The sequence below is a fragment of the Chamaea fasciata genome, unplaced genomic scaffold, assembly GCF_029207755.1.
Source record: "Chamaea fasciata isolate MVZ Bird 193981 ecotype frontalis unplaced genomic scaffold, bChaFas1.0.hap1 SCAF_13, whole genome shotgun sequence".
NCBI classification, from domain to species: Eukaryota; Metazoa; Chordata; class Aves; order Passeriformes; family Sylviidae; genus Chamaea; species Chamaea fasciata.
The window spans coordinates 2,482,345-2,495,699 of record NW_027094098.1 but is presented as its reverse complement, the minus strand read 5'-3'; the positions used below and the strand labels follow the sequence as shown (position 1 = coordinate 2,495,699).

At 41.8% G+C, this 13,355-nt stretch overlaps 1 protein-coding gene across 5 annotated transcripts in view; it reads right to left on the bottom strand.

Annotated features, from left to right (window-relative positions):
- FGD3 (FYVE, RhoGEF and PH domain containing 3) overlaps positions 1-13,355 on the bottom strand; it is an 85,119-nt gene that overhangs the window by 10,197 nt on the left and 61,567 nt on the right. For all 5 annotated transcript variants that reach the window (XR_010722879.1, XM_066195108.1, XM_066195109.1 and 2 more), the window contains exons 10-16: positions 12,250-12,396; positions 11,479-11,571; positions 9,497-9,576; positions 9,064-9,094; positions 8,478-8,579; positions 4,468-4,530; positions 1,280-1,402 (exon numbers count right to left, since the gene is read on the bottom strand). Coding sequence is in view for 4 of the 5 variants with exons in the window: in XM_066195108.1 (XP_066051205.1) it covers positions 1,280-1,402; positions 4,468-4,530; positions 8,478-8,579; positions 9,064-9,094; positions 9,497-9,576; positions 11,479-11,571; positions 12,250-12,396 (639 nt within the window). In the remaining variant the exon portion in view is untranslated. The remainder of the gene's footprint in view (positions 1-1,279; positions 1,403-4,467; positions 4,531-8,477; positions 8,580-9,063; positions 9,095-9,496; positions 9,577-11,478; positions 11,572-12,249; positions 12,397-13,355) is intronic.

The window sequence follows — 13,355 nt, the reverse complement described above, 5'->3', positions numbered from 1 at the left end:
GACTTTAATTACTGTATGAAGAGGGCTGCCTTAATTCAGGAAGTGTTGCCCAAGTAAAAGCAAGACAGCATTTTTAGAAACAAGATAATCTTTCCTTGAGACAAATTAACTTCTTTAGTTTGAATGCTATTGCCACGAGACATTGCAGAAAAAGCAATGGTTTAACAAGAAATTATTTAAGATGTAATTCTTGTTATATCTCTCTGTTCCTGGGGGAAAGCCATTATTTAATTTCTGTAGTAACACTGACTTTGCAATGGGAAATTTTAAACTCCCAGAAACGTTTATCATGGTTTAAGCAATTATTAATAAAAACAAACCCAGAAGGTTGAAAATCCCAACTCCAGGGTAAAAATGCCTCCTTCACAGCAATTTCACTTAAATTGCTGAAACTGAGGTTTCTTCAAAGATCTTAACTATACATTTAGACCTCTCAGCAGCTGAAAATTTATCTCTACTTCAAATGACTAATGTTGTTTAAATAACATTAGTTTTAGTTACATTACTAACACTGAAAGACATTTCAAGTCATCTGGCAGAAATCCATCTCATCTTGGCCATGATTATGATTTACAGAATAAAAAAAAAGGAATTCAGCTGTTGATAAACAGCTTTAGGGGAGATGGCTAAGGGCCTTCAGTAAGCCAGCCTTGCCTTTCTGGGACGGATTTTCTTTGGATTTTCAAGCAGGAGGAAACCACTTTTGCCCAACCTTTCTTTAGGGAAAGAAACACAGAATCACAGAGTATGCTGAGTGGGAAGGGACCCCCAAGGATCACCAAGCCCAGCTCCTGGCCCCTCACAGGGCATCCCCAGGAGTTACACCCTGTGCCTGAGAGTGTTGTCCAAACTCCCCTGGAGCTCTGGCAGGTTTGGTGCTGGGACTGCTTCTCTGGGGAGCCTGTTCCAGTGCCTGACCACTCTCTGGGGGAAGAACCTCTGTCTAATATGCAACCTAAACCCCTCCCGACACAACTTCAGGCCATTCCCTCAGGTCTTAGAAAGAGATCACAGAAAGAGATCAGAGTCTGCCCCTCCTCTTTCCCTCAGAGGAAACAGTTGACCCCGGTGAGTCTCCTCTCAGTCTCCTCTCCTCCAGGCTGAAGAGATGTAGTACCCTCAGCTGCACCTCGCATGGCAAAAAGTGCAAAAACCTTGCTCTGTCAATGACTTGCCATGAACCAGAATGTGTTTTAGTCCCTGCACTGAAAAAATAAAAAATTGCCTTCAAAGGTCTCAGCAGAAGAAAGTCAAGAGCTGCCGGTGCTGGGATACTTACTGCCCCACACTGCTTACAGTGGTGCCGCCTCTTGGTGATGGAGTTAAAGCTCTCACTGCAGCTCTTACAAGACTGTTTCTCTTTGTCTCGCTTGGATTTGGAAGATTTCCTAGAGGAATCACTCTGAAATTAAAAGCACAAGTACATGATTAAAAAATAATAATTAAAAAAAAAAAGAAAAATTGTTCATAGAGTTCTACTGACAAAGATCCTCTTTGGGGTTCACACCATTTTAGGGAAGAATTTGCATGGCTCTGCTGCTTGCCTCAGCTGGAGGGCTGGCTTAACCATCAGGGGCCTCGAGGGGACATCAGGTGGTCTCAGCCCCTCTCTGCCCACTCATCTCCTCACAGCCACAGAGCAGCCTCCTCTCCCTGTCTGTCAGCAAGGAGGTGGAGGAATGGCCAAGGTGGGAGTCTCAAGAAAAGCTTCCCTTCCAGCACTCACCTCTTGCTTTTTCAAGCAACAAGTTTAAAATTTTGGTGGAAAAATAGCACATACCCTAGCAAGAGGTACAACTCATGTGACTGCAAGATGAAGGCCTGTGGCTGGCCTTCTTAGCTCAGCAGACATCTGAGCTTAGTGAACCATGTTGCCTCCGTTTTGCTTCTGAAATGCAGGAAAGAATCACCACAAAACTGGTAGGAACAGCAAGAAAACCAGTGGGCTTAGGAGACTGCTGTTACCATTATTTATTACTTGCTATATAGTTGGAGAATCACTCAGCCCCAGAATGGTTTGGGGTGGAGGGACCTTGAAGCCCATCCTGTCCCACCCTGCCATGGGCAGGGACACCTCCCACTGTCCCAGGCTGCTCCAAGCCCTGTCCAGCCTGGCCTGGGACACTGCCAGGGATCCAGGGGCAGCCACAGCTGCTCTGTGCCAGGTATTTCATTCTGTCTGGGCCAGCAGGAAGACATTCAGCCCCAATATTGATCATGTAACTCATAGTCTGATGAGACTCTTACATGAGCAGACACATGAGCTACAAAGCAGTTTCAACTGTTTTCCTTCTCATGCTCTTACAGGTGTATTTTCCATTTATAAATTAACAACTTGGAGCAACCCACAATGGGGTAGAACACCAGCAAGTGCTTCTGGAAATGCTTAGTATAAATGAAAAATGATTTTATATTATATAGCAAATTTTGTACCTGGTAATCTTTTAGTTTGTTTCTCTACATGCCAACATTATACACACAAGAGTATGTGTAAGACATTTTCCACAGGCTCATATTTCCTCCTGCACACAGAAGTCTGAGCATAACCTGCACTACCAGTGCAGGGCAGCAAGACAATTCAGCAAAGAGGTACCACGATGCTGTAGACAAGCAGATGATCCTCCCTGCAAGAGGATTTCACAGTCTGGTTGTGCAAAGGTGGATGCTGAAAATCCCAGAAGCCTTTCAAGCAGGCTGGGGAAGCGCAGGAAGGCACTCCCAGTTTGCTGGCCACCACTACCACCAAGTGGTTTGCACATGAAGCTGTTACTAAAGGGATGTCAGAACTAAAAATACATATTTTCTGAAGCTGCAACTAATACATTTTTCATTATTTTCATTTATATTATCCATTTTTAGCAAAATTAGAGCCCAGAATCAATACTACACAATTCTGGATATTTTTAACTTTGTCCTTTTAATCAACTCTATTTTTATGTCTATGTCAGGAATTAAATTTTTCTTTAAATTCATGAATTAAGGAAAATTACTTATCATATTCTATGTAAATCACTGACACAACTATTTATAATCAACTAAAAAGATACAAGTTTTTTATTTAATGACAAATAAAATTTACATTTCCCAAAGATACTTAAGACCAATCAAAATTTTTATGTGGCTTTGGGTTTTTTTAATACTATAAATCATCTTTTTTTTTTTTTTTTTTTTAAGTAGCACACCAGTACAGCATCTGTAACTCAAGGCACAAAATGCTAATACAAAGCTGATTATAAATAAAAGAAAAATTGTTAAGCGAAAATATGAAGTGAGAACAAAAAATAACCAGCATGGATCACAGTAACCATGAACACTTACAACTTGGTGTTTTTTTGCATAGGTCAGGTTGCTGGCTTGTTTAACAGCTTTGCATTGACACTGTGCACTGTACCAAAAGGTTCCAAGCTTGGCCAGAGGTCTGGAGGAGCTGCTCAATGGCTCCTTTGTTACTAAAATCGTCATGCTAATACACAACATCCTACAGCACCAATCTTCCTGCTACAGGTGGGGGTATTTTGGGTGGTTGGTTGCTCTTGTCGAGGCTAATTTTCAGTAAATTCAACTGACACTAGGCATTTCCTGAAAATCTTTTCATCTAGAAGAGAGAGATTGGAATGATACAAAATAGACCTTATTGAGAACTCAGACCCTTGGGTTTGACTCAGCAGCAGTCACAGCCATTTTACTGAGCAAAATGAATAATACCTTTGAAAGTATATTTTGCTTTCGTGGCAGCCAATGTTTTACAGGCCAGAGACATACAAAAATACTATCATCTCTTCCTCTGCACTAGCAGAAACACGGAAAGCAGACTGTGGAAGACGTGTTACTCAAAATTTGGTTCTGGAGATGAAATCCTGAGTTATACAATGCAACAGCATTAATCAGATAGGTTTCCTGATATCATTTTGCCCTTCTCCCTTCAAGCAATCAGTGTAGCTCCCTATCACAACTTAAACACATGCACACAAAACCAAACAAAAAAAAACCCCGCCAAAAATCCCCACAAAAAACAAACAAAGCAAGCCCACACAAAGCTCCCCCCTCCAAACCCAGCGCTACAAACTGAAGGAACCAACTCTCATGTGCGTGCAGCTATATCCACTGCCAAAGGAGTTCTATTGCTTTAAGAAGTCTCTGCACGCTTTGAGGAGAACCCCCCACGCATCCAGCACTGTGAATAAAATAATGTCGGCTTTCTAAGCCAGCAAACTGGTTGGGGAGTTTATTTGCTGGGTTTTGTGACACTTATGAGCAGGATTCAAATGCCCTGATGCTGCAAATGGCAAGCAGCTATGGGTGTAACTTAGCCAGGAAACTAATGACAGCACAGCTGAAGCCACAGACAGCAGGATATAAACCCTATAAAACCTATATTGAAGTATGATTATTTTTTCCTGCTACAAAACAAACGTAACCCAGCCCCCAACACTGCTCTGACTGAAGTATTAGCTTCAAATTACTCACCCCTCCTAATGCACCACCACCATCTGCTCCTGGCATTGATTCCACTGAGCTGGTGCTGGCTATCTGAGGAGAAACAGAACGACACAGAACAGTTTCAACATGTACATTCTTCCTCAAATATATTAAACGCTGAAAAGAAACAACACCACCAAACAAACAAACAAACAAACCAAAAACAAATAAAAAAACCAAAACAACAACAATAAAAAAGAAACAGACAAGGGTGTGGGGGAAGACAAAAGAAAAAGAGTTTGCTTTCAGCTCCTCAACTCTTTGCTTGTGAGCACACTTGAATTCACAAAATCAGATCACAGACTCATAGAATGGTCTGAGTTGAAAGGGACCTTAAAGCTCATCTTGTTCCAGCCCCCTGCCATGAGCAGGGACAACTTCCACTAGCCCAGGTGCACATGTGCTCAGCCACCCTCAAATATGGGGTGAGCTCTGATGTGGATGATTTTACAGACAGCACTGAATTGCCAACCGCCTTTGGGTGCAACCTGTGCCTGACCCCCACATGCTGCAGAAAGCCAGTGCCTTGGTTTGAAGGACACTCCTCTATTGGAGCCTGCCAGCCAGACCAACAAAGGCTCTGTGGCAGCACTTGATTCTGAGGAGAACAAAATTTACTCCATTAAAACACCACTCAGTTAAGTTTCTCTTCTTTGCAATACATCTCAATCCCTAAATAACTGCAAAGTGGCATCTCCATTCATTCAATTATAGAGATGTATATGTACTAAATATACGTAGATGTTTGTATATCTATAAATATTCCTATAGCATTCATGTATAATATTCATTTACCTATATGTATGCCATACATACAGATATATATACATTCAATAGTATTCAATACATATAGAGGGCAAATAAGCTTTGTACATTGAGTACCAAATCACAGGCTACATTCTAAAAGGAAAACCACCTTATCTGCAATTAATTTACAGGGAGTTTGCTAGTTTACGCGGGGTTCTACAACTATTGGATTCTTTATGATAAATTCTCCTGTTTTTCCCATAGATCATTCTTCCTTTGCCAATCGGACATCTCTTATTACAAGGTTATCCAAACGGCCAGTGCATTTTGACACTCTGGCTTAATTTCATTTTAAAGCAAGAACGTTTAATCTCTGTTTAAGTGGCCAAATTGAAGAGCTATTAATTCTGATGCCTCACTGAATCTATTTATATTCTAGTACAATCAATCAACTCCTTAGAACAAGGAAAGGAGCAAATGCATTCCCTGGGGCCAGGGATGTCACCCTAGAGCACTTCCTCAGGGAATTTGACTGAATTAAGGGAAGCATCACTACTCAGCTGTAACCGGCTATTTCTGCCTTTGCAAAAACCCAGTAACTCTAAGGTGTTCACATCATCTGGGCCTCAGTCCTCTGCAAAGGGGGTTCTTTTCACTGGAATCCTAATCAACCCAGGCTTTTACTCTGCCTAGTAAAAAGACATGGGTCTTGTCTTTCCAAGTCCCATGTGATGGGACTTGGAAAAAGAAAAATGTGGAGAAAAAACAGGCTTTGAAAAACAGCTTGAGAAAACTCCCAGCAAATTCAGGGAAAAGAGTAAATTTCGCCAGTTGCCTATTCAGATCTCCATGTCTGTTTATTTGGAATAATGGGCTAAAAATCAAATACCCTCTACTCTTAACGGGAAGAGATTTCAAAAGGGCTTCTCCCTGTTATGTTACCATTACCACTCACAGTGTCTCAGATCTGGTAAGAATACAGTTATTGACATGTTTGTCAGAACCACCCCAGATCTATGGGGAAAGAAACAGCAGAGGGAAATAATGATGATTCAGTGTCTAACATTCATGATTTAACTAACAGAAGCATTCTCAATCTCAAGTCCTAGGGATGCCACTTCCACAGAGCTCAGCTCTCTGCAGCACTTTTCCTTGCCAGTCTTCCAAGACTGCATAAACTGGGTCTGTCACCACACCAGGAGCCTGCAACTCATCTGAGGTGAAGCAGTGGTGAAAGAGGTTCTTTTCCTTGGGATCATTTTTAGATGGCTTTAGAAACACCTTTCACGTAGCCTGGAAATGCTGCAGATAAAAATGGAGGAACTAAACCACAAAGGAACCTGAAAGCATTCTAAATATATTATTTACACAAGCATGGTCAGAGTTGCATGAACTGGTCATGAAGTGCAACCAGTCCTAAGCACTGTAACAGAGAAAGTGTATGGCCAAGGATGGGAAAAACAATTTGACTCTTTTTTTTACAGGCCAATTTCTAGCAGCTTTTACAGATCTAGCCAGGAATCCACGAGTGCATACCTATTTCTTGACTCACAAGAGAAAAAAAGGGTCACATTTTCCTCTAAAGTTGCTGCCCAATATTCCATAGATGATATGTCTGGTGGATGTTACCCAGTGCGGTGTACTGCAGTTAGAATGTTCTCAGTATCTGTCCAGTTTTCCTTACAGAAATACTTTCAGCTCATTTTAAATGACAGCAATTTCTGTCACATTTAGCTCTGACATCAGTTTCAAAGCTGATTATCTAGAGAAGCTAATCTCCTAAAAATGCAGGTTAGTATTCTGGCATTAAAGAAATTACAGTACAGACTGCATTGATATCACAGCCAGGGATAAACCAGACTCCTGCTCTGCTTGGCTTTTATGAAGACTGCAGTAGAAATATGTGGCTACACCATGAACACAGAAGCAAAATCAAAGTAAATTTACACAGCAAGATAATAATAATGAACTTGATCAGATGCTGTGTCTTAATTACACAGACAGAAGTGTGCTTATTAGTCTGCTTATTAGCAAAAGATTTTTTTCCTTCAAAGCATCCTGGCTCTGAATGCACACATGAGTTAACTGAAAAATATAGCCATGAATTGATTCTTTTCTAATTTTTTCCCCAAGTATTTTTAGCTGATGAATAGTTCAGGATAAGTAAACTATGTCAGATTCTGAAAATGGCTCATTGCTACTATCAGTAGCAGGATTCTAGACTCTACAGAGCGTTGAGAAGATCTTCACTGTCAATCTGATTATGCTGGGATGAAAGGCATATCCAGCATCTCCCCTTAGGCCCCTGGAAAATCAGGGAGATAAAAAATCCAGATTATCGAGTCACCAAATCAGTCCTGAATCTCCAGGGAGAGATGTCAAAAATGGTTAGGTACCAAAACAAAAAAAAACCCCCACCCAAACAAAGAGTTTAGGAGGCAGGGGAGGGGGAAGATAAAAAGCTCCCGAAGTTCAGTCTCTGCTCCAAAATCTGCCATGTCTGAAGTCATAAAGTCACAGGCAGCGCTGCACGATATTCCTAAATATTTTGCTCTCCTAGGCCCCATTCCTCTTTAGTTTGTGGCAAATGCCTGTGGCTAAGGTTATCACTATAATTTTCAAGTTGAATGGAGAGATACTGTCCTGATGTGAATACTTCTATAACAAAATTCCCAGCAAACACAACACGGAGTGATTCCTTATGGCTGTAGAGAAACAATAAACTTTCAAGACTATTTCACATATTTAGTTGAAGAGTATTTTCTGAAATATATTTACTATCTATAAGACAATATTTTAAGATCCTTTTTAAATGTATATTTTTCCTTCTGAGTCTTTAAAAATATCTTACTTAATAATAAAATAACATCAAAGAAAAGATCCCAAAATACACCTCCGACAAGATGGGGAAAAGCAATGAACAAAATTTCCCAGGGACACAAATAACATTCCAGACAGCTAAGCACTTATAACATTGAGGAATTATACCTGTTCTGCCAAAAAAAGCCACCAGCCTGGAAAACATGCCTAATGGGTCTCTGGCTTTGAATTGTCCTGGGTAATTTATTCTGTATCTGCATGGCTAAGTAACTGTGACTGATACACATTTGAGACCCAAAGAAATGGAGATGACTGCCCTGTAATATCACATAACAATCCAGAACAAGACTCCCGTATTTTAAAGTTAGCTGTGCAGGTTTTAACTGCTGGTAAAACTGTTCTGGCAAGCAGAATGAAGCACTGGTACTTACTGAGGAATCAGGAAGATGGTCGTCCTCTTGTGAAAAAGAGCTATTGAAAGCTCTGAAGGTCTCACTGTTCTGTTTGTGCTTTTCTATTGTGGCTTGAATGACCTGAGACAAAGATGTCAGCAAAGATGAGAAGCATCACAAAAAAAATTTCTCTCATAGGAAGATGGGTAGAATTATCACTTGGTGAAAAACCCTTACACTTGTATAAATGAAAGAATAACTTAAGAACCTTAAGTGCTGGTGTTAAACCCATTATTGTGTCAGTTAAAAACTAAGACTGCCATCAGACAGTGTCTCTACAGGTCAAACTGGAAGAATATACAAGGTCTGTTGCCCCAGTCTCTTCTCATACTGGGCTTGAGGAATGCAGGAAAGGGGAGCCCAGCTGGAGCCCCCAGATACTTTTGGGGCCAGCTGGTCAGCACTGGGACCCTGACTGAGCTCCACACTTCTCCATGAGCAGCTCCACCAGACTGGCCCACCCGGCTTCCCTGCACAGCCACATTAATTCAGAACCCCAAAACGATGATTTCAAATGCTGCCTGCATGGTGATTGCCCTCCTTATCACTGGTGCTTTGTACTAACATGAATCCACTCCCTCTTTTCCTCTTCTGTCCTGTTAAAACAAAAGAAAAATAGAGAAAACATCATCATTCTACTTACAGAATTATCAGTGAATTCAATTCACAGCTTTACAGCTTTATATCCATTAGATTTTTAGCTTTGCTATCCACTATTTTATAAATATTATTGATAATTATTGACATTAATTATTACCAAATGCCAAAAATACTTGAATTGTTGACAGAGTGGGCCCTACAAGCACCACTGTAAACACTGTAAGCATTCAATAAAGGCAACCAACAGACTTTGACTTAGGACCAACATTCTCTTACGTATCTAAGTTACCCACCTCTGCTGCTCACCTCATCTTTAGCTCTGTCACACTAGCACAGCCCTGTAGAACAATTTCTCCACCCATATTCACAAACCTTCAAAGACAGAACAAGAACCATACCTGGCTTGTAGTTCCAATGATCTCTTTTTGCCTGTTATGGAAAATGTATGAGCCACATTTTGCTTGGCAATTTCTTGGACCTATAAAAAGCACAGCAGCTTTTTACTCATTGACCTTGTCTTCCCAACATTTTAATGCCATACAAGAACAGTCATTCTTTGAAATGTTTAGTCAAAAGGATCATTTGGAATAAAGTATAGAAGCAGAAAGAATAAGGGACTGTTTCCATAGTTACCTGCGTTGCTACAAAACTTGTGGGTCTGCATCACCAAAGAGACGCCTACAGCACTAGGGGGAGAAGGTGGCTCCTGTCCCAGCCAGGGGACAAGGTAAGGCTCTCAGCCCAAACATGTCACACAGTCACCACTATTCTGCGACCCTTTGAATGATTCTTATAAAAATTTTAAGAACCCAACTGTCAGAAACTGAAATGTTATAATTTATGTCTTAAACAACTTCATGAAAGACCTTTGCCTGTTCCAGCAAAACCATACAAAAGCTGCAGAGAAAACCACCAGAACCCTGAATGGAGTCCCCTACACTGCTCATTGATGAAGATACAATAAACTGACTCAGGGGAGAAGAATACATTCACAGAGAGATCCAGCTTACCACCTTCGGGGTGGAGGCCACAGCCCCGAGGCTCTCAGCTGCCAGGCTCCAACAGACCCTCACACCAAAGGGTGTGGGGAGGAGACGTTTTGGGTGTATGATGAAAAAGCCTCTGGTGAGAGGCAGTGAATGCCCATCCTCTGCGGTGCAGAGGTCAGCTGTGGGCCCCTTCACCCTGGGAAAAGCTGCATCTACATGAAGGAGAGCAGCCATGGCCCATCAAAGACTTCCCCAAAGGGGTCCCCAGACCCTGCACCAGAGATGGTGCAACAGATCCACAGTGTTGCAAGGGACAGTGTCAAACTTGCCCTACCCAGGGGAGGGAAGCACGTGGGCATTCCCACCTGGCCCAAACCACTTTATTAATCCACTGGATTCCATACTTTTTGGCAGTGGGTGGCGGGGTACCCTCACCACCAAGAAGAGCAGATGGAGGGGAGCAACGAGATGTTGTTGGGACCCTGGGAAGGGTGATGTGCTTCCACCTAACCCCTGTCACCCTCTCCCAGTCCACCCACCCAGGCACACCTCTTTTCCTATTTCTTTCCTTCTTTTCTCTTTCTTTCTCTTTGCCTCTTTTACTATTAAATAAAGTACATCACTCTTTTTGGCACCAGTATCTAACCTCGTTTGGTTTTAATCAAGTTTTGGGGTATATTTTGAACCTTTTTGGGTTCGATCCACTTTATTCATAGAGGCTTAGTTTCCTTTGGTCTTATGTGTTAAAACGGTTCGTAACACCAGCCAACCAAAAAAAACCCAAAAAGAGATACAATCATAAAGGTTGGAAAAGACCTTTAAGATCCTCAGGTCCAACCATCAAAACAGCACCATCACATTCACCACAAAACCATGTTCTCAAGTGCCACATCCACGCATTTTTTGAACGCTTCCAGAGATGGTGACTTCACCACTTCCCTGGGCTGCCTGTGCCAGGGCTGGACAACCATTTTAGTGAAGAAATATTCCTTTATATCCAACCTAAACCTCCATTGGTGCAACTTGAGGCTGCTTCCTCCCATACTGTCACCCATGAGAAGAGGCCAACCCTCATCTGGCTACACCCACCTTTGAGGCAGTTGTAGAAAGCTAGAAGGTCTTGCTCCTTATCTCCAGACAGAATCCCCCCAGTTCCCTCATCAGACTTGTACTCCAGACCCTTCCCCAGCTCTCTTGTGCTTCTCTGGACACACTCCAGCACCTTAAGGTCTTTCTCGTAGTGGAAAAGCTGCATTGATCCAAAGTGATCCAAAGCCAGGTTTTAGAATTTTATTATATTTTTACATTCATATAATGTTACGTGTTTGGATTCAGCAGGGATTCATAGCAATCCATATGCATTAAAAAAAGGGAAAAGAAGAGATGCAAACCTGCAGTCCTGCAATGTCCATCTTCTCTCGGACACTGAACTTCTGGCCGATCAGCCTCAGTTTTGGCACACAGTACAGCACCATGCTGTTAAACTGCAATGAGGCAAGAGTTTAACTTAGGCAGTTACATGCTGGACACAGCCTGCACTGTGAAAGTTTAGGGCTCTGGTGTGTTTTATTCTAAGACATAAGTCTCAAGAAGAGATTTAAGGTGAAACTGGGGCTGATGGATCATTACCGAAAGAAGTGGGCAGACAGACGCATGTCAGCCAGCCACTTCTCCCTTCAGCCCCTCAATCTGCATTTGACTGCCTTGAAAGCACGAGAGCTCTTCTCCCAGTGCCAGCCAGAGCTGGCCATCTCCTGCAGCAACATGGTTTGGCTAGAAATCACCTCCTGCAGCACTCTGCAAAAACTCAGCCTCTGAGGAGGGAGATGGAAAAGAGCCCTTTGGGCATGACAAGGCATCAGAAAAGGCACAGTATGGAAGAAAGAAGGAAATGCTTGAGGAAAAACCTACAAGAGAAAACTGCTGCTTAGAAGGAGTAGCTGGGCCCAGCTGGTGAATGCTTTCTGTTGTTAAGCTTAGGAAGATGGAAACATCCCACAGAATCAAAGATTCAGAGGATTGTTTGGGTTGAAAGGACCTTAAAGCCTATCTCGTTCTACCCCCTGCCGTAAGAAGCAACCCCTTCCACTAGACCAGTATGCTCTAAGGCCCATCCAACCTGAGCACAACCCTGAAAATTAAAGAGCAACTAAAACACTCACCAGGAATAAATACCTATCCTGTGCTGTGCCATTCTTCGCTGAAAGTTTCTGAATGTGTCCTTCTTTAATGAGCTCATTGGCTGGGTTAACAATATCCTCTTCACCACCCAGGCGCTCATAGACTTCCAAAAGCTTGTGCATCTTTTCCTGCAAGTACAAACCCCCAGCAACTTAAATTTTAAAAAAGTATTCTGTGTGGTCTATTTCCCACTGTTTAATTTCTGTGGTAAATGCATTTAAGTTGAAAGAAAACAGTCTTTCACTTCCACTACAGCTTTGCATTTATATTAAAACCTGCTGCATACTCTTCAGTGCTATTCACCACTCTGGATTAGTCATACTGGATTAGTTATACTTGGATTGTACCATTTAATGATATTTTGAAATAAATTTATTTGACACTTTATTACTATTCAACAATAAATATGTATCATAGAATCAGAAAGGTTGAAATAAATCTCTAAGATCATCAAGTCCAAATATTAACCTTTGGAACTTTAGAAGCAATGTCCAGTAAAATCAATGGCCAAGTTGGAGACCTGTACATTACCAAATAATGGAAGCATGATTTATTTCTTCTACTGCACCACAACAGGGGTAAGCAGCCAACAATTAATGTAACTGTCCACTAACTTTTGGAGATTTTGCCACAGCACTCACTTTCCTTTTAATCTGCCTTGGACCTCAAGCAGCAGAATTATTATAGCAGCCTTTTCCAATGGGTTCTTGTGTACTAACAGAAAAAGCAACTGACACAAAAACCAGTGGGCCAGCAAGTTATTTCATATTCCTGGTATCTGCAGAGATACTGTACACAGCCCCCAGGAAAAAAAGTTGTTAGAGGCCCCAAACCAGAAAAATTTCCACCAAAATATATCCTTATCAAGAGAACATGCCAGACTCAAATAGAAACAGATGGTTTCCTAACTGTGTTTTCAGACATACTGACAATACACAGACATCAACTGGCTACTTCCCCAGAGCAGCCACAGGAAACGTGGTCTCATGGTGTCCCCACCAGCTGGGGGAAGAAGTAATGGTCTGGAAGTAAGGGAAGCCGATATAAACCTTGGACCCCCAAATGTTCAATGGGTGCTAAGCCACAT